This window comes from Herpailurus yagouaroundi, unplaced genomic scaffold (assembly GCF_014898765.1).
Source record: "Herpailurus yagouaroundi ecotype Mexico unplaced genomic scaffold, PumYag 28, whole genome shotgun sequence".
In the NCBI taxonomy this organism is placed as follows: Eukaryota; Metazoa; Chordata; class Mammalia; order Carnivora; family Felidae; genus Herpailurus; species Herpailurus yagouaroundi.
In genome coordinates, this window is record NW_024412376.1 from 1,774,871 (window position 1) to 1,799,792 (window position 24,922).

The 24,922-nt window shown below is 38.4% G+C and overlaps 1 protein-coding gene across 7 annotated transcripts in view; it reads left to right on the plus strand.

Moving 5' to 3' along the window:
* The first annotated feature begins 6 nt into the window (after nt 1–6).
* The window catches only part of RNF170 (ring finger protein 170), a 44,662-nt gene continuing 19,746 nt past the window's right edge, over nt 7–24,922 (plus strand). Inside the window, exons 1-3 of one of the 7 annotated variants that reach the window (XM_040445366.1) lie at nt 7–186; nt 6,351–6,426; nt 7,110–7,253. In XM_040445366.1, coding sequence (XP_040301300.1) covers nt 7,117–7,253 — 137 coding nt within the window. In that variant the 5' untranslated portion in view covers nt 7–186; nt 6,351–6,426; nt 7,110–7,116. Of the gene's footprint in view, nt 187–314; nt 507–6,333; nt 6,427–7,109; nt 7,254–24,922 lie in introns of those variants that run through there. The other 6 variants (XM_040445452.1, XM_040445282.1, XM_040445687.1 and 3 more) reach the window with 6 other exon arrangements.

A 24,922-nucleotide genomic window follows, 5' to 3' on the forward strand; every position in this document is an offset into this window, starting at 1 on the left:
GGGTCCTCCTAGCCTGTCCGCTCGCACCCTTACGGAAGCTCGGCAGTGCGCGTGCGCCTGTGTCCGCACTCCAAATTGAAAAAGAGACAGCTAGTGATTGCCTGGGAGGGTGGCGGGGGCCGTGCCCGGAAATAATCTCTAGTCTCAGTCACCGGGAATTGGCGAGGTATCCTCTGCGGTGGAGAGGTACGCGCCCCCTCCCCCTCGGCGGCCCGCCTGGCCGCGGCCGGCCACGCCCACCCGCGTCCGGGCCCGCGGGAGCCGCCGGCTGGGCTCGGACGAGGGCGGGACTGCCCTAGGGGTCGCCTCGGGCTTCGGGGCGGGGGGAGTTGCTGCCTCGGACTCAGGGGTTCCGCCTTCCTTCGGGAAGCCCGGGGCTAAACCCCAGAGTCGCCCGGCTCCCGCCCGGAATTCCGGAGACAGCGGAAGGGCCGACGTGGCGGGTGTCTGGTGGTTCTAGGTGCTTGGCCGGGTGAAGAGAGCCAGCCGTTCCTTCTTGGGTCGCGGTGAGCCTCGACTCCCTGAAAACTTAGGCTACTTTAGGGAGAGGGTGTGCGCCAGTTAGTCCGTGAGGACCCCGATAGTTCTTAGGGCCTGTTTCTCCTAGCGCAGAGCTAGGAGTTGGCCGTCTTAATTAATGGCTTGCTTGATTGTCCTCAAGTTCTCTCACCTTTTTAGAGTTGTGGATTTCTGCTGGGGTACCGTATATTTTTATGCGACATAACATGCAGAAAAATGCATACAATGTACATGGTTAAAGAAAAATAATAAACACCCAGATAAAAACAAAAGAACACTGCCCATATTTCAGAAGTTCTACCCACACGTAATGTTCCTTCCTGAGAACAATTCCCTCCCTAGACTGACCTTTAGGATACTCACTTTCTTGCTTTTCCGTAGAGCTTTACTATATGCATGCCTGAACAATATAGTTTTACTTTGCGTGTTTTTGAATTCTAACGAGTGGGATCAGTGTATTTTGTGGCTTTGAATTAATAGTAAATTTGTTTATATCTATAGGTAATTTACATTGCTGTCTAGTATTCCGTTGCATGATTATAACAGTGTACACGTTCTGTTAATGGACATTTTTTGTTCCAGTTTGAGGCTACTAAAAACAGTGCTGTAAGCATTCTTACACCTGGATACTAGTGCAAATGTGTAAGGGTTTCCTTAGGATACATGCCTTGGAGTCCTAGGAGAATTGTTGAGTCATAGAATATGCTTAACTTAATAAGATAATGCCAAACTTTTATTTGGAGTGCAGCAAACTTAACTTCCTAGAGCACATCTTTACTCTGGTTTGTCAGTCCTGGAGCCCCCCTTTTTCCCATTAGGAGTAGGTTTTGTCCGTGAGCATTAAGAATTGCAGTGAGTTTTTTTTTTTTTTTTTAATTTGTTTTTTTCAACGTTTACTTATTTTTGGGATGGAGAGAGACAGAGCATGAACGGGGGAGGGGCAGAGAGAGAGGGAGACACAGAATGGGAAACAGGCTCCAGGCTCTGAGCCATCAGCCCAGAGCCCGACGCGGGGCTCGAACTCACGGACCGCGAGATTGTGACCTGGCTGAAGTCGGACGCTTAACTGACTGCGCCACCCAGGCGCCCCTGCAGTGAGTTTTTAAGGACGCCTTACAAAGTACCAGTTAACAGTTGACACGTAATGATTTATCATTTTGCAAATGTAAAAAAATCTTACCTGAAGTCTTCTCAATGGTCTTTTTAAAAAATGTTCTTCCCTATGCCAAGGGCAGAGAAATCTTTAGAAATGATAAATATGTATCTTGACTGCCTTTGTTTCTTCTGTTGTTGCCTCTGGATCTCTGTCTAACCAGAGTTCCTACATTCCATACTAGGTTGTTTCTGTCGAATCCCCAGCACTTTAATGACCATTACCCTTCTTAGACATGTAAAGTCATTAAGTATATGTTACATTGACTTAAGCCTGACTCACCCACAACTTGTGTTTTGATGTGGAGAACCAAATTCTAGCTTTTTCTGGAGGGACTGTGGTGTAGTGAACACCTTTACTCCAGCTGCTCAGGTTTTTAAGGCTTTGACACAGATGACCTAAGCCTCCTTTTTCAATCTTGACTGCTCACCCATAATGCATTTATGCATGATACTGCAGTGTTCTTAAGATTTCATTTGTGGCTCCTATTATCCTCGATGAAGGAAATTATATTAAAAGCTTCTTGGATGTAACTGTGGAAGTCATGTGACTATCATGTTTCTACATGAGCTTGGGTAAAAAGACAAAGGATTTCTCCTTTGGAAGTTATGGAATTTCCTGTATTTCCCTTATTTTTATTTACTTATTTTTTTCTGAAAATTTTGTAAAAGGCCAAGTTGAGAGGTGAGTATAATTTGCCTTAGCTGTCTCCTTACTTTGGTTAGTTGGAGACTAGTTGTCATCTATAGCTGTTTATCAGATTCAGATAAACATGGGGGTGTCCTATGTGGCCATGTTCCCAAGTCTTCCCAGGGAATACATACTTAGAGCTTTGATTAAAGAGAGTTTGAGATGCACCATAGTGCAGCTATAGGGAATGCATGGCTAAGTTTTAGAGTGGTTCTTCTTGACAGTTGTTAATAATAGTAACCAAGGGCTGCCTGGCTGGCTCAAACTGTAGAGAATGCAAGTCTTGATCTTGGGGTTGTAAGTTGGAGCCCCACGTTAGGTGTAGAGATTACTTTAAAAATTAAAAAAAATAAATAAAGTATTACAACTGTTTACTGAAAGTCTGTATGGTGTAACAAGCAATATGCTAAATGCTTTACCTTCATTATCTCATTATAAACTCCATAAAACAAGGAGCTTTTTTTTCGTCAAAAAGTGGGCATTTGAGGGGCACCTGGCTGGCACACTAGGTAGAGCATGCAACTCTTGATCTCAAGGTTGTAAGTTTGAGCCCTACGTTGGGTGTGGAAATTGCTTTTTAAAAAAGTGGGCATTTGATATGGTTAAAATTATTTTTACATATTCTACATATGAGGGAGTTGAGATGCAGACTTCACATGAGTACACAGTTGCCTGACTCCAAAGCTTATGCTTCTCTAATATATGAAGCTACTTCTTAATAAGACTCAGCTAATCAATAGCAAAACCCAAGCTAGAAACCCATTCCTCTTCAGGCTTCTATCAATTATGCCACACTGTCTCCAAGATCTATGGTGTGTTGTTTCTGTGATTCTCAAACAAAAATGAAGTACTGGTAACTCTTATCTTCATATTTGATAGGATCCTTTGAAATACATTAGAAATCATGTTCTATAAGTTTATAAACTTTATTTCTGGGTTTCAAGTAAGCAGCATTTAGTGGCCCCTAACACATGTAATATTCCCTGTGCACTGCTCTAAGGAATAAGATGTCTCTGTGAGTGTCTTAGAGTGCCCTTGATAGATACCTTTAGAAGGAAGGTGACCATCAGGAAATAGAGTGACTAGGGTGATAAGTAAGAATGGGACTGGACACAGACATTTTGTCTTTGAGCACTGAAGCCTAATTTTCATCACTCAAGGGAGGAAGTTAGGCACTGGCTTTTATTTTTATGGTTAAAGGAATACTATAGAACTGTGTCCTGGGAAAGGTGAAAGGCTGGCTCTCAGGTCTATTTCCCACGTGTAACCACTTTTAACTTGTATTTATCTTTCTGAGGTTTTTTTGTTTGTTTTGTTTTGTTTTGTTTTAATTCAGAAAACCCTGAATCAGAGAGATGTAATTCGGGAAGGAACTTAAGAAATCCTCAAGCACAGTTTTTACATTTTGCAGAAAATGAGAGGTCATTAGAGTTTATGTAGGGCACAGTTTGTGGTGGTAGAATTGGAACTAAAATCTAGGACTGTTAATGTCCAAGTAGCAGTGCTTAGGCTTGAGTTGAGAACCAATGCCATTGAACAAAACCAGGAGCACTGTTCTGATCTAGACAAGACCTGACTGTGAAAAGCAAAAGTTGAACTGAAGTTCAGATAAGATTGACTTTTCGAGATTGAGATATTATGTCATCTCCTCAAGTAGAAAATTTTCTTTTTAGTGTTTATCCTCTGTAATCTTAGATCAGCCTCTTTCCAAACAGAGTGATGTTATAATACCCCATTTTTGAGCTATTAGCTCCTGCAGTTTTGTTTTATTTTGTCTTTTAACTCTGATCATAAGAAAAACTACTGGTGGAAGTTGAGCTATTGGCAGCCCGCAACAATTAGGTCAGTGATTAGTAGTTTTCCATATGAAAGCTCTAGGTTTAGCTGGGATTTCCATGTAACCAGAAAATGCAGCTGACCTCTGTTCCTCTCAGAAACTTATCAGCACTCTCCCCCCAACCTCTCCTCTCTAAGCCCAAACATCTTTGGGGATACTAGAATTTGTGGTATTGTGTCTTCATTTTAATAACATTGGGAACTTTTGCTGTAAAATTATGCAAATAACTTCATATGGCCATGCAAGAGTTAGAGTATCCTGGCTTTCTGAGCTCTTGGAAGTGTGCCTGAAGCAATATCATAAGCAATATCTTAGTTGCATAGAGGTTAAATATACAGTAGGATTAAAAGAATAGATCATTTGTACAGTGGAATTTAGTCACATTATCATTGATTGCACTTGAAAGAACACAAAAACAAGTGTAACCCATTTAAAAAAAAATACAAGGAGTGTGGGGGAGAAAAAAATAACTATCTTTCTACTAGGTTCTTGGCAGAGACTCCCCTGTAGTAAAAGACAAATTAACAGGAAAAAACCCCAGAAGTTTAATAACTTATAAACCTTCTGCGTACATGGGAGGTACCCAGGAAAACTGAGTAACTCCAAAATGTCCCAAACCATCACATTATATACCACCTTCAGCTAAAGACCAAAGAAAGATGTTGGGGGAGGGAGGGAGCATAGTTATGAGAGATTCCCAGGAAAAGCACAGCAAACAAGGGTAATGTTATGCAGATTTAAGTCCCTGCCCCATTCATAAAAATTTCTAGAGATTTAGTCCTCCTCTTCCGGTACAGAGAGAGACACCCTTACAAATGGAGATTTTACTCATAAATGGCTCTTAAAAATAGGATAGCTTCCGCTTAGTTTTCAGAGCCTTTCCTTTGTTTGCTGTTTGTTTTTAATAACCAGTCTAAAGTAATTCTTAAACCAAAAGTCGTATTTTGGGGTGACACATTCTCCTATTCAGTAGTGAATTGCCTGAATGTATAGCATAGGGAAAAATCTTTTCACTTTTCAGTAGTTAGAGGTGGGAAATCTTGACACAAAGGGATAGCATTTTGGTTATCTTTCTGCAGATAGAAATAGTTCTGACTGTTCTTAGGACTTTTGATACAGCTGTACATAGCATCTCTAAAAAGAGCCAGACACCTGGCTGGTTCAGTCACCGGAGCCTGTGACTTTTTATCTTGGGCTTGTAGAGTTGAGCCCACGTTGGGTGTAGAGATTACTTAAATCTTTTAAAAAATAAAATAAAATATAAGAAGAGGAAACCTGAAAAAATAAATATCTAAATACTACATGACCCACCCCTACACTACTTGAGGCTGTTTTTTCACCTTCATTTGGCAGTTCATTTAACTGTTCTTTTGAATGAAAATAATGAAGTTACAGCTGCTTTTCTGAGTTTCCTGGTGTGTGGCCTTCATAATGGTTATTTGAAACCTATCATTAGAAAGTTCCTGATATATTAGGCTGTTATTATGTGTAAAGCCGATGGAAACTGACCTTGATCTGTTTGTTTGCTTCCATAAGGTAATTTCGTTTTTAGCTGCTAGTTCAGATTCTCTTAAAGGTGTTAGACTTTCACAGTTTCCTCTTAACAGAGACTCACTAGATTAATGAATAAAACTTACCAGTGCAATAAGGTACATATATACAGAATTTTATTTTATTTTTTTAATTTTCTTTTTTTTTTTTAAGTGTATATATTTTTGAGAGCGAGAGACAAAGCATGAGGGGGAAGGGACAGAGAGAGAGGGAGACACAGAATCTGAAACAGTCTCCAGGCACCTAGCTGTCAGCACAAAGCCTGACACGGGGCTTGAACTCAGGAGCTGAAAGATCATGACCTGAGCCAAAGTCAGATGCTTAACCAACTGAGCCACCCGGGTTCCCCTACAGGATTTTATTTTAATTATGAATAGTCATATATATTTAATTGAATATTTCCTTTATTTTCCTTGTGGTGTCTTATGAGACTAAATTTTTCTCTTTTGCCATATAAAAAATAAGAATTACCTATGATACTTGGACTCTGATGTGGTTGGATTATTTCCTTTCATACCTATAGAAATTGAATATTACCATTTTTCTCTAGCTTAGTGTATGGGAAGCAGAGTTTCATATCCTCCCTCTTCTCTTCATAAGGAAATGCAGCCTCAGAGTGATTCCATATTCCAGGCAGTTCAAAGAATTCTGAACCATAAGCTGAGTTTAGTTCCAGGTGAGGCTAATTGTTTTCAAGCACCAGAATTTTCATTAATTCAACTAATCTTAGTAGATATAAATGTGCTATAGCCTAAATGTCTTTTACTTTTCAAATTACTAACACTGTAAGTAAGGTAAGTCACTTTTATTTAAACATGTATTTATTAGGTCCTACTGTGTACAGAGCACTAAGCTAGATAATATAAGAATATTTACGTAAGAAGAGAATATATTGCTTTCCTTATCTATACATGGTGCATTCCAGGACACATTTAGTGCTGTAAGGGAGAGGAGGGATCTGATTTACTTGGAGAATTGATTTGGTATTCAAGAATGAGAAGAGCTGTTGAGCATGAGGAATGTCTTTTTTTCCTTTAAGATTAAAGGAACTGAGCTTGAAGAAGAAACGGTATTTTTTAATTTGTTTTTAAAAACTGTAAATGGATGACAAATTAGAGTAATTGTTTACCTTAAAGGAAGTAGAATTTTCTTTTCCTCAAAATAATGTGTCTGGCAAATTTTACAGAACTCAAAGGGAGAATCCTCACTGGAGTTGTAGTTAATGCAACAACCTTCCTTAAGTGGGCACTCTGAAAATTTAAAAACCTTAGAAGTCAGTTATATTTATGTTGTTTTGATTAGTATATTTCATTTTTACTGTGTCATTTGTAACTTTCGTCTTGTTTCTTTATATTTTAGACTTGGAATGGCCAAATATCACAGTGAGGTTCAAAGTTTGAAACTGGATGATGATTCAGTCATAGAAGGAGTAAGTGACCAAGTACTTGTGGCAGTTGTGGTCAGTTTCGCTTTGATTGCTACCCTGGTATATGCACTTTTCAGGTGAGACTAAAGGACAAAAGAGTTGAAATAATATATATTTGCAAGGGCCACTGCCTTCTGACTGCTTCTAGTAATTTTTAATACTTCATTTAAAAAGTGAGTAATAGAGCTCAGTGATTGTATATATTTACTAAGGTATTTTATTTTCCACTAGGCTCTAAATGCTACTATATATTTTTCCTGTCCTCAGCTGTCTTATGAGATAAAATTTAAACTTATCACCATATTTTGAATAAAATATTAATATTTTCTATGGAAGTATCACAGTTTAAGATAATAATTTTCATAATTGAATCCCTCAATTTGTAAGTGATGCAGACAATAAGTGCAAAATATTTTCAGTCTTCAGATGGAAAAACAGGCAAAAAAAAAGTTGGACAGTATGTAGGGAATTAAGATTAAGATTAGGGGCACCTGGGTGACTCAGTCAATTAAGCATCTGACTCTTAATTTCAGTTTAGGTCATGATCTTATGGTTTGTGAGTTCAAGCCCTGCATCCAGCTCTCTGCTGACAGCCCTCTCTCTCTCTGTCGATCTCTCTGTCTCTCTGCCCACCCACCCGACCCCCCCCAATCGTGCTCTCTCTCTCTCTCAAAAATAAATAAACTTAAAAACAGATTGGGGTGCCTGGGTGGCTCAGGTGGTTGGGCATCCATCTTTGGCTCAGGTCATGATCTTGCAGTTGGTGAGTTCGAGCCCGGCATTGGGCTCTGTGCTGACAGCTCAGAGCCTGAAGCCTGCTTCAGATTCTATGTCTCTCTCTCTGCTCCTCCCTCACTCGTTCTCTCTCTCTTTCAAAAATGAATAAATGTTAAAAAAAAAAAAAAAGATTAAAATTACTGCTATAGAATCAGGAACAATCTTTAAAAGCCTCAGATGTTTATATGCCAATACACAGACTAGGATATAAACTAGAAATTTAAGTGTTAACACACAAAGATAAATAAAATTATATATATATATGTTATATATATACACATATATACATGTATACACACACACACACACACATATATATATAAAATTGAAAACAGAAATGGAAAAAAAGTATACAAGTATAAAATAGAAGTGCATCTGGGTGGCTCAGTCGGTTAAGTGTCTGACTCTTGATTTTGGCTCAGGTCATGATCTCACAATTCCTGGGATCGAGCCCTACATCAGGTTCTGCACTTAAAATGCAGAGCCTGCTTGGGATTCTTTCTCTCTCTTTCTCTCTGCCCCTCCCCTGCTTGCAAGCTCTCTTTTTCTCTTTCTCAAGATAAATACATAAACATTAAAAAAAAAAAAAGGTAGCACCTGGGTGGCTCAGTCGGTTAAGTGTCCAACTTCGGCTCAGGTCATGATCTCGCGGTTCGTGAGTTGGAGCCCACATCAGGCTCTGTGCTGACAGCTTAGAGCCTGGAGCCTGCTTTGGATTCTGTGTGTCCCTCTGTCTCTGCCCCTCTCCTGCTCATACTCTGTCTCTCTCTTGAAAATAAATGAACATTAAAAAGTTTTTGAGAAAAGTATTAAATAGAAAAAAAGATTAATTTCAAAAATTACAAATCAATGAGTTTGTTGTAAAAATTATAGAAAAGGTTCTTAAACATCAAGATTCTTAGATATGACACAAAATATGGGCAACAAAAGAAAAAAATAGATAAACTGGACTTCATCAAAGTTACCAAATTGTGTACTTGAAAGGACATAATCAAGAAAGTGGAAAACCCATAGAATAGGAGAAAACATTTTTTTTTAATGTGCATTTATTTTTGAGAGAGAGAGCGAGAGCGCGTAAGCAGGGGTGGGGACAGAGAGAGCAGGAGACACAGAATCCAAAGTAAGCTCCATGCTCTGAGCTCTGAGCTGTCAGCACAGAGGCTGATGCGGGGCTTGAACTCATGAACTGAGAGATCATGACCTGAGCTGAAGTCAGATGCTTAACCAACTGAGCCACCCAGTCACCCCAGGAGAAAACATTTCAAATCATATGTCCATATGTCACATGGATCTAGAATATATATATATATATTTTTTTACTATTTTATTTTTTTATTTTATTTTTTTTCAACGTTTATTTATTTTTGGGACAGAGAGAGACAGAGCATGAACGGGGGAGGGGCAGAGAGAGAGAGGGAGACACAGAATCGGAAACAGGCTCCAGGCTCTAAGCCATCAGCCCAGAGCCTGACGCGGGGCTCAAACTCACGGACCACGAGAGGACCATGAGATCGTGACCTGGCTGAAGTCGGATGCCTAACCGACTGCGCCATCCAGGCGCCCCAGGATCTAGAATATATAAGGAACTTACAACTCAATAATAAAAAGGCAAATAATGCAATTAATAAATGGGCAAAGAATGTGAATGCACATTCCTTCAAAGCAGATATACAAATGGCTAATAAGCACATGAACATATGCCTGACATTGTTAATTATCAGAGAAGTCAAAATCAAAATCACAGTGATACACAATTTCACACCCACCAGGATGGTTAGAATCACAAAATCAGATAATAACAATTGTTGAGGATGTGGAGAAATTGGAACCCTCATACACTGATAGTAGAAATCTAAAAATGATTCAACCTCTTTGGAAAACTATCACTTCTTCAAATGATTAAATATGCAATTTCACTCCTAAGTGTATATATATCCATGAGAAATGAAAGCACATTTGCACACAGAAACTTCTATAAGAATGTTCATGGCAGCATTCTTCGTAATAGCCAAAAGGTAGGAAAAAAAACAAATGTCCCTGAATGGATGAATGGATAAACACATGTGGCACACACATACGATAGAATATTTTTCAGCTATAAAAAGAATAATATACTGATACATGCTACATCATAGACGAAATTTGAAAACATATAGTAAGTGAAGTAAGCTAGATACAAAGGCCACATATATGTGAGTGTGTTCATATGAATGTCCAAAATAGAGAAACCTGTAGAGATTGGAAATAGATTAGTGATTGCTTGGGACTGGAGTGAGAGATGGGGGTATGAGGAATGATAGCTAAGGGGTACAGGGTTTCTTTTTGAGGTAATGGAAATGTCCTAAAATCGACTGTAGTGATGTTTGTATATATGTGTGAATATGCTAAAAACCATTGAATTGTACATTTTAAATGGGTAAATTGTGTGGTATGGTATGTGAATTATATTTCAATAAAGCTGTTTAAAAATGAGTCATGACTTGGCAGATACAAATGAAGTATCTGCTTTTTATTAAGAATGGGATGAAGATAGAACTTTGTCATGTTGAAGTATCCATGATACATTGTTGAGTGAGAATTGTTGATTGAAAGATACATCATGGCATGCCTAGATGGCTCAGTTGGTTAAGCATCCAACTCTTGATCTCAGTTCAGGTTGTGATCCCAGGATCGAGGGATTAAGCCCTGCAGTGGGCTCTGAACTGAACATGGAGGCTGGTTAAGATTCATTCTCTCTCTCTCTCTCTCTCTGTCTCTCTCTCTCTCTCTGTCTCTCTCTCTTTCTCTGTCTCTCCCCTCCCCTCCCCCCTTTGCCCCTCTCTTCCACTTGTGCTCTCTCTAAAAACAAAATTTAAAAGACATCACAAAACCATAAGTCAAGTAAACCATACTGTCTAAAAATTATTTTTGATAAAATTAATTTTATTTTCAAATATTTTTCCCCTTATTTTTTTTCTAATTTCCCTACTATGGGTATTTATTACTTATATAATAAGAGTGTTTTCCCCACAGACTGGGAAGATATGAAGCCCAAACTAAAAGTTTTATATTTAATATATAAAATTGTGTGTTGGAGATGTCAAAAACTTAACAGTATTAGGCTGCAGTAATCAAAATAACCAGGAAGAGGTCACATTTGGCTTATATACAGTTTGGGTGAATTATTTTATTTTAATTTAATTTAATTTTATGTTTGGGGGGGTGAATAATTTTAAACCAGTAAACATTTCAGGGGAAGTTTTCAGAATGGATAAAGCTATGGAAACCATATAGAATGCTTGAAGGGACTGGGGATATCTAGCTTAGTGGAAAATACTGTTGGACATAAAAGTTGTCTTTAAAAATGTTCACGGCTTTTTTTTTTATTTTTAGTTTTTTATTTATTTTGAGAAAGACAGTGCAAGTGGGGGAGGGGCAGAGAGAGAGAGGGGGCAGAGAGAATCCCAAGTAGGGGATGGGGCCCGAATTCATGAAAGCATGAGATCTTGACCTGAGCTGAAACCAAAAGTGGGACACTTAACCAAATGAGCCGCCAAAGTGCCCTGATCAGTGCTTGTTTTATTGAAGAAGAATTAGATTTATTCCATGTGGCTTCATGGACAGAACTAAGGCCAGTAAGTAAAGATAAATGATAGATTTTGGATCAGCCTGAGTCACTTTTCAAATTATGTAAGGTGCTCCATTATTTAGACATTGTCTTGAATCTGTCATCTGATTGAGTGGGAGGTCAGTTTAAGTTTCTGTCCAGCTCTTCAGATTCAAATTCACTTGGCATTTGTAATCCTGTTACTTCAACTGCAGTTATCAATTAGTGATGAGTTGGGAGAGGGGTAGCATGTGTAGTTTATAATTCAAAGGAAACTTTTGTCTCTTTTCTGTAATTTCTTTGATGTTTTGAGTCATAATTTTTTTTGTATTGTGGTAAAATAAACAGCATAAAATTTACCACTTTAAGTGTACACTTCAGTGGCATTAAGTACATTCACAATGTTGCATAACCATCACCACTATCTATTTCCAGAACTTTCTTATCATCCTAAACGGAAACTATGCCAATTAAACAATAACTGCCCATTCCTCCTCCTCCTAAGCCCTGGTAACCTCTATTCTACCTTGTATCTCAATGAATTAGCCAGTTTTAGGAATCTCATAAAGTGGAATCATAAAATAATTGCCCAGTTGTATCTGGCTTATTTCACTTAGCATGATGATTCAAGGTCCATCTACATTCTAGCATGTATCAGAATATCATTTCTTTTTATGCCTGAATAATATTCCACCATATGTATATACCACATTTTGTTTACCCATTTATTTTTGATAGACATTTGGGTCTGTCAAATGCTTTTAATTGGAATTGCTGGATCATATGGTAATTCTATTTCAACTTTTTGAGGAAACTGTTTTTCACACTAGCTGGCCCATTTTACATTCCCACCAGCCGTGCACGATGGTTCTGATTTCTCTCTCTCTCTCTTTTTTTTTTTTAAGTCCATTTATTTTGAGAGAGAGAGAAAGAGCAAGTTGGGGAGGGGCAGAGAGAGAGAGGGAGAGAGAATCCCAAGCAGGCTCAGCTCTGTCAGTGCAGAGCCCAACACGGGGCTCAAACCCACGAACCATGAGATCGTTACCTGAGCTGAAGTCAGATGCTAACTGACTTAGCCACCCAGGTGCCCCTGATTGCTCTATATCTGTGCCAACACTTGATACCTTCTATTTTTTTTTTTTTATAATTGTCATCCAAATGGGTATGAAGTAGTATCTCATTGGAGCTTTGCTTTGGCATTTCATTCATGATGTTGATCATCATTTCATTTACTTATTGGCTGTTTGTGTATCTTCTTTGAAGAGAAGTCTATTCAGATTCTTTTCTCATCTTTGAATTGGGTGCTTGCTTTTTGTTTCGAGTAATGAGAGTCTTTTTTAATAGGCTGTCCACACAATGTGGGGCTTGAAGTCAAGACCCCAAGATCAAGTCTTATGCTGTCTCAACTGAGCTAACCAGGTGCCCTCTGAGAGTTGTTTGTTGTTTTGTTTTTTTTTTTATTTTTTTTTCAACGTTTATTTATTTTTGGGACAGAGAGAGACAGAGCATGAACGGGCGAGGGGCAGAGAGAGAGGGAGACACAGAATCGGAAACAGGCTCCAGGCTCTGAGCCATCAGCCCAGAGCCCGACACGGGGCTCGAACTCACGGACCGCGAGAGTGTGACCTGGCTGAAGTCGGACGCTTAACCGACTGCGCCACCCAGGCGCCCCTGTTTTTTTTTTTTTTTAATAGAAGTATAGTTGACACAAAAGTTGTGAGAGTTCTTAATATATTATGGCATTAATCACTTACCAACTATATGATTTACAGATGTTTTCTTCTATTCTGTGTGTTGTCTTACTCTTTTTTATTTTTATTTTTGTTAAAAAAAATTTTTTTAATGTTTATTTTTGAGAGAGACAGAGGCAGAATGTGAGTGGGTTAGGGGCAGAGAGAGAGGGAGACACAGAATCTGAAGCAGGCTCCAGGCTTTGAGCTGTCAGCATAGAGCCTGACACGGGGCTCGAACTCAGGAGCTGTGAGATCATGACCTGAGCTAAAGTCGGACGCTCAACCGACTGAGCCACCCAGGTGCCCCTTTTTACTCTTCTTTAAAGTGTTTTTTTAGTTTTCAGAGAGAGAGAGAGTAAGTGAGGGGCAGAGAGAGAGGGTGACAGAGGATCTGAAGTAGGCTCTATGCTAACAGCAGCAAGCCTGATGCAGCACCCAAACTCGTGAGCCCTGAGATCATGGCCAAAATCAGATGTTCAACCAACTGAGCCACCCAGGTGTCCCTCTCTCTTTTTTTTAAAAAAGTGTTTATTTATTTTGAGAGAGAGAGAGAGTGGGAACAGAGGGTGGGGCAGGGAGAGAGGGAGACAGAGAATCCCAAGCAGGGTCCGCACTCTCAGTGCGTAGAGCCCAATGCAGGGCTCAGTCCCATGAACCATGAGATCATGACCTGAGCCAAAATTAAGGGTCGGACACTCAGCCAACTGAGCCACCCAGGCACCCCTTTACTGTCTTTATGGTGCACTACTTTGGTAAAGCCCAATTTTTCTGTTTTTTCTCTTGATGCCTGTGTTGTTGGTGTCATATTTAAGTAATTATTGACAAATCTAAGGTCACAAAGATCTTCCCCTGTGTTTTCTTCTAAGATTTTTACAGTTTTAGCTCTTTGATTCATTTCGAGTTAATTTTTGTGTATGGTAGAAGGTAAGGATCCATCTTCATTCTTTTGCATGTGTATATCCAGTTTTCCTAGTATCATTTATGAAAAGACCACCCTTACCCCACTGAAGGGTCTTGGCATCCTTACCAAAAATAGTTTGTTTATATGAGTTTATTTCTGGACTCTGTGTTTTATTCCATTAGTATATGTTTGTCCTTATGTCAGTACCATACCATTTTGATTCCTATAGCTTTGTAGTAAGTTTTGAAATCAGAAAGTGTGTGTCTTATAACTTTGTTTCAAGATTGTTTTGGCTAGTTGGGATCCATTGACATAACATACAAATTTTTATTTAAAAAAATTTTTTTTAATGTTTATTTATTTTTGAGAAAGAGAGAGACAGAGTGTGAGCGGGACACGGGCAGAGAGAGAGGGAGATACAGAATCTGAAGCAGGCTTCAGGCTCTGAGCTATCAGCACAGAGCCCAATGTGGGGCTTGAACTCACTAACCCCGAGATCATGGCCTGAGTGGAAGTTGGACACTTAACTGACTGAGCCATCCAGGAGCCCCATTAGGAGTTTTCTTTCTTTTTTTTTAGAGTTGATGATTTTTTTTTCCAATTTTTATTTCTTTTAAATGTTTTTTTTTTTGTAAGTTTATTTTTTATTTATTTTGAGAGAGAGATAGAGAGCTAGTGGGGGAGGAGCACAGAGAGAGGGAGACAGAATCCAAAGCAGGCTCCGCAATGTCAGCACAGAGCCCGATACAGGGCTCAAACTCACGGACAGTGAGATCATTATCTGAGCCAAAACCATGAGTCAGATGTTTAACCAACTAAGCCACCTAGGTGCCCCTCAATTTTTATTTTTAATTGCAGTATAATTGACATGCAATATTAGTTTCAGGTGTATAACATGGTAATTAGGTAGTTATAAACATTACCAAATGCTTACCACAATGAGTATAGTTACCACCTGTCAACATAAAAAATTAAAGTATTCACTGTATTTCCTATTTTGTACTTAATCACTTGTGATTTATTTATTTTATAATTGGACATTTGTACCTTTTAATCCCCTTCACCTATTTTGCTCATCCCCTTCCCCTCTTATAACCACCAATTTGTTTTCTGTATTTATGAGTCTGCTTCTGTTTTTTCGTTTGCTCATTTGTTTTGTTTTTTAGATTCCAGATATAAATAAAATCATATGGCGTTTTTGTCTTTATCTGACTTACTTCATTTAGCATAATACCAACTAGGTCCATCCACGTTGTCATGAATGGCAAGATTTCATTCTTTCGTCCTCCTTCCCCTAGATTTCATTCTTTTAAAATATTTTTTTCATGTTTATTTATTTTTGAAAGAGTGCGTGCACAAGTGGGGGAGGGGCAGAGAGAGGGGGATAGAGGATCTGAAGTGGGCTTCACATTGACAGCAATGAGCCCGATGTGAGGCTCAGATTCACAAACTGTGAGACCATGACCTAAGCCGAAGTTGGACGCTCAACCGATTGAGCCACCCAGGTGCCCTTAGATTTCATTCTTTCTTATGCTGAGTAATATTACATTGTGTACATATATTACATCTTCTTTATCAGTTCATCTGTCAGAGGACAATTAGGTTGTTTCCATATCTTGTCTATTGTAAATAATGCTGCAGTAAATATAGGGGTGCATATATCTTTTCAAATCAGCGTTTTCATTTTCTTTGGGTAAATCCCCCGAAGTAGAATTACTAGATTGTATGATATTTCTATTTTTAATTTTTTAAGGAATTGCCACTTGGTTTTCCACAGTGGTACCAATTTACATTCCTACCAATAGTTCACAAAGGTTTGCTTTTCTCTACATTCTGGCCAACACTTACCATTTCTTGTTTTTTTGGTAATAGCCATTGTGACAGGTGTAAGGTAATATCTCATTGTGGTTTTAATTTGTATTTCCCTGATGGTTAGTGACACTGAGCATCTTTTCATGTGTTTGTTGTCCATCTGTATGTATTCTTTGGGAAACGTCTTTTCAGGTTCTCTTACCATTTATTAATCGGATTATTTGTGGGGTTTTTTGGGTGCTGAGTTGTATGAGTTCCTTATATATTTTGGATATCAACCCCTTGGTGGCTATTATCATTTGCAATTGTCTTCTCCTGTTCAATATATCACCTTATTGCTTTGTGGATAGTATCCTTTGCTGTACCAAAGCTTTTTAGTTTGATTCAGTCTCAATAGTGTATTTTTGCTTTTGTTTCCCTTGCTTGAGGAGAGAGGACCAGAAAAAATATTGTTAAGGCTGATGCCCAAGAGTTTACTGCCTGTGTTTTCTCCTAGGAGTTCTATAGTTTCATGCTCTACTTTAGGTCTTTAATCCATTTTGAATTTACCATTGTGTATAATAGTATATGAAAGTGGTCCAGTTTCATTCTTTTGCATGCAGGTGTCCAGTTTTCCCAACACCATTAATGAAGAGATTGCCTTTTCCCCCATTGTATATTCTTGCTTCCTTTGTTGTAAATTAATTGACCATATAAGCATGGGTTAATTTCTGGGCTCTCTGTTCTATTGATGTGTCTACTTTTGTGCCAGTACTATACTGCTTTGATTCCTATAGCTATGTAGTATATCTTGAAAACTGGGATTGTGATACCTCCAGTTTTGTTCTTCTTTCTTTGGCTCTTCAGGATCTTTTGTGGTTCCATACAAATTATGGACATTATTTGTTCTAGTTCTGTGAAAAATGCTGTTGGTATTTTCATAGGGATTACATTGAGTCTGTAAATTGCTTTTAGTAGTATGGACATTTTAACAATGTGAATTCTTTGAGCCCATGAGCATGTTATATCTTTTCATTTGTTTGTGTTGTCTTCAGTTTATTTCATTGGTATTTTATAGTTTTCAAAGTACAGGTCTTTAATCTCCTTTGTTAAATTTATCCCTAGGTGTTTTATTCTTTTCAGTACAATTGTGAATGGGATTGTTTTCTTAATTTCTCTTTCTGCTACTTTTTTTTTTAATGTTTATTTATTTTTGAGAGAGAGAGAGTGGGCACAAGCAGGGGAGGGGCAGAGAGAGGGGACAGAGGTTCTGAAATGGGCTCTGTGCTGACAGCAGCGAGCCTGATATGGAGCTCAAATTCATGAACCAGGAGATCGTGACTTGAGCCAAAGTCAGACAATCAACTAAGCCACCCAGGTGCCCCTCTGCTATTTCTTTATTAATGTATAGAAATGGAACAGATTTTTGTATATTCGGTATCCTGCAACATTACTGAATTCACTTATTCTAATAATTTTTGGTGGAGTCTTTAGGGTTTTCAACATGTAGTATCATGTCATCTGCAGATAGTGACCATTTTACCTTTTCCTTACCAATTTGGATGCCTTTCATTTCTTCTTTGATTGCTGTGACTAGGACTTTAGTAATGTGTTGAATAAAAGTGGCAAGGATAGGCATCCTTGTTTTGTTCCTGCTCTTAAAGGAAAGCTTTCCACTTTTAACTATTCACTATGATGTTAACTGTGGGTTTTTTATCTATGTCCTTTATTATGTTGAGGTATGTGCCCTCTAAACACACCTTATTGAAAGTTTTTATCATGAATGTATATTGAATTTTGTCAAATGTTTTTCTACATTTATTGAGGTGATCATATGAATTATATCCTTCATTTAGTTAATGTGGTGTATCATGTTGATGGAGTAATGGATATTGAACTATCCTTGTATTCCTGGAATAAATCCAACTTGATCATGGTGAATGAACCATTTAATGTATTGCTGAATATGATTTGCTAATATTTTGTTGAGTATTGGTCTGTAATTTCTCTCCCTTTTTTTTTATTGTATCTGTGTTCAGTTTTGGTATCAGGATAATGATGGCCTCATAGAATAAATTTGGAAGCATTTCTTTCTCTTTTATATTTTTAAAGTAGTTCAAGAAAGATAAGTATTAACTCTAAGTGTTTCGTAGAATTCATCTGTGAAACCTTCTAGTCCTGGACTTTTTTTTCTTGGTTGTTTTTTGATTACGATTCAATTTTGTTATTAGTAATTGGTTTGTTCAGATTTTCCTTTTTTTCTTGATTCAGTTTTGGAAAATTGTGTATTTATTATTTTATTTTTTTTAACGTTTATTTATTTTTGAGACAAAGAGAGACAAAGCATGAATGGGGGAGGGGCAGAGAGAGAGGGAGACACAGAATCGGAAGCAGCCTCCAGGCTCTGAGCCATCAGCCCAGAGCCCGACGTGGGGCTCGAACTCACGGACTGTGAGATCGTGACCTGAGCTGAAGTCGGACGCTTAACCGACTGAGCCACCACCCAGGTGCCCCGAAAATTGTATATTTATAAGCAGTTTATCCACTTCTATGTTGTCAATTTAGTTGGCATAGGGGCTCCTGGGTGGCGCAGTCGGTTAGGCGTCCGACTTCAGCCAGGTCACCATTTCGCGGTCCGGGAGTTCGAGCCCCGCGTCAGGCTCTGGGCCGATGGCTTGGAGCCTGGAGCCTGTTTCCGATTCTGAGTCTCCCTCTCTCTCTGCCCCTCCCCCGCTCATGCTCTGTCTCTCTCTGTCCCAAAAATAAATAAAAAACGTTGAAAAAAAAAATTAAAAAAAAAATTTAGTTGGCATATAATTTTTTATAGTAGTCTTTTACAGTCTTTTGTATTTCTGTAATGTTGGTTGTAACTTCTCTTTCTAATTTTATTTATTTGAGTTCTCTGTCTTTTTTTCTTGACGAGTCTGGCTAAGATTTATTAATTTTGTTTATCTTTTGAAAGAACTAGCTTTTAGGTTCACTGATCTATTTTTTTTTTTGAGTCTCTATTTCATTTATTTCTACTTTGATCTTTATTATTTCCCTCCTTCTACTAATTTTTGACTTTGTTCATTCTTTTTCTAGTTTCTGTATGTGTAACATTAGCTTGTTTATGAGAGTTTCCTCAAAATGGATTAAAGAACTGAATGTGAGACCTGAAACCATAAAAATTCTAGAAGAGAGCACAGGAAGCTATCTCTCTTACAACAGCTGTAGTAACATTTTTCTAAATATGTCTCCTAAGGCAAGGGAAATAAAAGCAAAACTAAACTATTGGGACTACCTCAAAATAAAAAGCTTCTGTACAGCAAAGGAAACAGTCAACAAAACAAAAGACAACCTATTGAATGGGAGAAGATATTTGCAAATGATATATCCAGTAAGGGGTTAGTATCCAAAATATATAAAGAACTTATACAACTCAATACCAAAAAAATAGGGGCACCTGGGTGGCTCAGTTGAGTGTCAGACTTCAGCTCAGGTCATGATCTCACAGTTCGTGGGTTCGTGCCCTGCGTCAGGCTCTGTGCTGACACCTCAGATCCTGGAGCCTCTTTCAGATTCTATGTCTCCCTCTCTCTGCCCCTCCCCTGCTCACGTTCTGTCTCTTTCTCTCAAAAATAAATAAGCATTAAAAAATTAAAAACAACAACAACAACAAATAATCCAATTACAAAATGGGCAGAAGACATGAATAGATTTACTCCAAAGAAGACATCCAGAGACCAACAGGCACATGAAAAGATGATCCACATCACTCATCATCAAGGAAATACAAATCAAAGCTATAATGAGATATCACCTCACACCAGTCAGAATGGCTAAAATCAAAAACATAGGAAACAACAAGTTCTGGCAAGGATGTGGAGAAAAAGGGTCTTTGTTCACTGTTGGTGGGAATGCAAACTGGTGCAGCCACTATGGAAAACAGTATGGAGGTTCCTCAAAAGATTTAAAATAGAACTACTCTATGATTCAGTAATCACTCTACTGGGTATTTATCCCCAAAATACAAAAACACTAATGAACAGGATACATACACCCCTGTGTTTATTTGCAGTATTATTTACAATAGCCAAATTATGAAGCAGCCAAGTGTCCATCTATAATTTTTTTTTAATGTTTATTTATTTTTGACAGAGAGACTGAGCATGAGCAGGGGAGGGGCAGAGAGAGAGGGAGACACAGAATCCAAAGCAGGCTCCAGGCTCTGAACTGTCAGCACAGAGCCTGACACGGGGCTCGAACTCACAGGCTGTGAGATCATGACCTGAGCTGAAGTCGGATGCTCAACTGACTGAGCCACCCAGGTGCCCCCACCAAGTGTCCATCTATAGATGAATGGATAAAAAGATGTGGTATACAAATGTAGTGGAATATTATTCAGCCATAAAAAAGAATGAAATCTTGTCATTTGCAACAATATGGAGAGAGCTAGAAAGTGTAATGTTGAGTGAAATAAGTTGGAGAAAGACAAATACCATATGGTCTCATTCATATATGGAATTTAAGAAACAGAACAAATGAGCAAGGAAAAAAGAGTGAGAAAGACAAAACTATAGAGAACACACTTATGGTTATCAGAGGGGAGATTGGTGGGGAGAAGGGTGAATTAGCTGATAGGGATTAAAGAGTGCACTTACTATGATGAAAAAATAATAAAAAGTGAGTATTGATAGGTATGAAGTTATTGCCATTTTGTCAGGTATTCTCTGGTTTTTGTTCTCTTTTCCTTCTTTTTCTTTTGCTCTCTTCCCTTGTTATTTGATTACTTTTTTTAGTGTTTACTTGTATTACTTTCTCTTTATTTTTTGTGTGTCTATTGTCGGATTTGGGTTTGTGGTTACCGTGAGATTCATATGTAATATCCTATGTATATATAGCAGTCTACATTAAGTGGAAGGTTGTTTAAGATCGAAAATATTCTGAAAGCAATACATGTTTGTTCCTTCCTTGCATGTTTTATGTATATGATGTCATATTTTGCATCTTTCTATTTTGTGTATCTTTTTTTTTTTTTTGAGTTAGCTCTACACCCAATGTGGGTCTTGAACTCACAACCCTAGATCAAGATTCATATGCTCTACCAACTGAGTCAGCCAGGCACCCCTGTCCTGTGTGCGCTGCATATCTCAACTAGTTTTTGTAGATATAATTGATTTTACTACTTTTGTATTTTAACCTTCATAGCAGTTTTATAAATGAACGATCTACTAACTTTACTGTATGTTTGCTTTTACCAGTGAAATGTTTTCCTTTCATAATGTTGTTACTTATAGTTTTGACTTTTTTCTTTCCCCCTGCTTAAAGTTTCATTTAACATTTCTTATAAGGCTGGTTTAGTGGTGATGAACTCCTTTAACTTTTGTTTGTCTGGGAAGCTCTTTATATCTCCTTCAATTCTGAATGACAACTCTGGCAAATAGAGTAATCTTGGTTATAGGCGTTTTCTTTTTAGAGTTTGAATATATCATACCAGACCTTTTTTGGCCTGCAAAGTTTCTGTGAAAAACCAGCTGATAACTTTATGGGGTTTCCCTTGTATATAACTATTTTTTTTTCTTGCTGTTTCTATGATTCTCTCTTTATCTTTAATTTTTGGCATTTTAATTATGTGTCTTGGTGTGGACTGCTATGGGTTCATATTTTTGGGGATTCTCTGTGCTTCCTAGACCTGGATATCTGTTTCTTTCCCCAGTTTAGGGAAGTTTTCAGCTATTATCTCTTAAGTAAGTTTTCTGCCCCTTTCTATTTTTCTTCTGCCTCTGGATCCCCCCATAATTGTGAATATTAGTATGCTTGATATTGTCATAAAGATCCTTTAACCTATCCTCATTTTTTAAAAAATCCTTTTTTTCTGTTCAGCTTGGATGCTTTCCCCTACCTTGTGTTCCATTCGTTGAATTGTTCTTCTGTATCCTCTCTTCTGTTGTTGATTCCCTCTAGTGTATTTTTGATTGCACTTACTGTATTTTTTTCAGCTTTGATTGGTTCTTTTTTTATGTTTTCTCTTTGTAATGTTCTCACTGAGTTCATCTACTCTTCTCTCAAGTACAGTGAAAATGTTTATGACCATTATTTTGAACTCTTCATCGTGTAGACTATTTAATCTCTGTTTTGTTTAATTCTTTTTTCTCCAGTTTGGTTTTGTTCTTTTGGTTGGAACATAATCTTCCATCCCTCATTTTTTCTGATTCTCTGTGTTTGTTTCTATGTATTAGGTATGTCAGCTAGGTCTCCTAGTCTTGAAGATATTGGCCTTCTGTAGAAGGTGTGCTTTGGGGCCCAGTAGCACAATCCCATCCCCCATACCTCCATCACTAGAACCAGGTGCTCCAATGGTGTCCTCTCTGTAGGCTGCAGGTGCTATCTGCTTGTGCCTGGGCATGTGTGTTGCTGCTGCTATGGTGGGTGGGGCTGGTTCCTGCACCACCGGCTGAGCGTCCTAGCCACATCTGCTGCAGCCATGCTGGTGTGCGGGGCTGGCTCTCCTCCCTCTCTGGGGCAGGAATTGCTTTGGAGCAGATGCCAGTTCTAGCCAGGACTGCTTGCTGGGTGCACCAGGGCAGGAACCACTTTGAAAGGGTGCCTGCCAGGGTAGAATGATTGGGTGGGGCAGTTCCACAGGTGAATGCTGGGATGGGGCGAGCAGGACTAACAAGGTTAGCAAGGTAGAAAGAGAGTATCAGAACTGTCTCCCATAAGCATCTGGCTACATAGGCCGAATGCAGTGCAGTTCCCCAAGGCTGGGGATGCCCAATGTAAAGCTTTATCTCCCTTTTCAGAGTTGACCTTCATGCCTGTGATATCCCTCCCACTTGTGGGATACTGTGTAGAGGGTTTGGTTCTTGACCACATCTCTGCCCTTACCCTTCTTGATGTGGACTTCTCTTTATATCTTTAGCTGTGGAGGAGCTGTTCTGCCAGTCTTCAGTTCCAGAGTGAATTGTATTGTATGTAGTTGTTGCCTTGATGTGTCCATAGGAGGTGAATTCAGGGTCCTCCTACTCTGCCATCTTCCTGAGATCTGGGTTTTTCTATATTGCAAAGAATCCTGTTGGGATGTGACAGGGATTGCACTGAATCTGTAAATAGGTCATTTTGGGTAGTACTGACATCTTAAAAATATTAAGTCTTCTAGTCTATGAACACAGGATGTCTTTCTATTTATGTCTTCTTTAATTTCCTTCAGCAGTGTATTACAGTTATATTTCTTTCTAAATCTTTTTGTCCTCCCTTCTTAAGCTGTTATGAATAGCTGCCATTAGTTGACATACTAAAAACCAGTGCAAAGGGTTTGGTAAGCAGTTTAACCTATAAACCACAGATTTGCTCTTGCACATTTGTGAACTTTGATTCAGACTTTGTTTCTTGACCCAGAGTTTGGATATCATTTATTTCCTCTTATCAGAGATTCCTGACTTCTTTCCAGAGCCACATAACTGGTTTGATAATTTTGGTTTCTCCTTTCATGAATAACAAAGGACCATAAATCATTGGTAAATGATATATTTTGTTTCTGTATTAGAGCCATTGTTTTCCTCGGCATCTTTAGACCTAGTGTCAGATGCTGTCATTTTCTCATCGCTGAAGTGATCACGTCTTGAGGTTTTCTAATCTCACTTTCAGTCTGTCTTAATTATCCCATTATTTTCTAGATTTTTGGTTCTGGACTCACAGTTGCTAATCCCATTTAATTGCCTAAACTACAGGCTGCGTTCAACATCTCAGGCTGTTTATCTTGTTCTTTGGTTATACTTTGACTTTTCTAACATTCTACTACTAGATTTTACAATCTTGTATCTTTTCTTTTATGGAAAGAAACCAAAAGAAAGACCTTCCAGTTATATGGTTTATATGTGTACTCTGAAAAGTAGTAACTGTCTTTCTTTCAAGGAGAAGGGAATGGTTTTCCACTGTCAAAGAACAGAGAAATGCTGTTTAGGTAGGTAGTTATTGACACTTAAATGAAATGGTTCCTTGTGCTGTTCCGGATAGATTGTTTCCACCACAGAGATCGTTATTCAGTCATAAGAAGGTAATATTTAAAATAAATAATCCACCAGAATTTAAGATGTTTAAACAGTTCAAGTAGCTATGTTACATTTATGTTTAGTTTCTGATTAGAAATTTGACTTTTTGGGGGGCTCCTGGGTGGCTCAATTGGTTAAGTGTCCGACTTCGGCTCAGGTCCTGATCTTGTAGTTCGTGGGGCCTGCATCGGGCCCTGTGCTGACAGCTCAGAGCCTGGAGCCTGCTTCGGATCCTGGGTCTCCCTCTCTCTCTGTCCCTCCCCTGCTCACACTCTGTCTCTCTATCTCAAAAATGAACATTAAAAAAATTAAAACCAAAAAGAAATTTGACTTTTTTAATGTTCTTCAAAACTAATGGTTCTTTTCTGTCAGCTTTTTTCCTAAAATTTGGATTTTTTACTAAAAATTGAATAATCGTAAGATGTATTTTAAAAAGTTTTCCATGTCCCATTAAGTTATTGATTTAGAGTTTTTATCACTGTTGGGTATTAGCTCACCCAGGGAATAAAGGCTCTTATATAAAGTAACACTGGGATTTTGTGGACTTAAAATATTGCTGTTAAAAAATGTTTAAGTTTAGAAGAAACTGTTACAGCCAAATGGAATTAAGCTGTGATTCAGATGGAATCTTCAACCCCACCCTGCCAACCTAAACCACCCCTTCCAATTTCCAATACCCACATACCTTATCTCATCCTTGTGTATCAGCCACTAAATTCTTGCCTTTGAATCTCCCTTTTAATTGTTAATGTTAAGGTATAAGTGGTATGTTACGTCTGGGTTTTTCTGTATGACATAGTTTTATTTTCTGTTGTTTTGTCCCCCTTTCCTCATAAAAGCTCTATGAAGATCTGTGAAAAGCTCTATGGGAGAAAGATCTAATTAGATATGCAAAAGTGTTCAAATGCATAATAATATCTAGAAT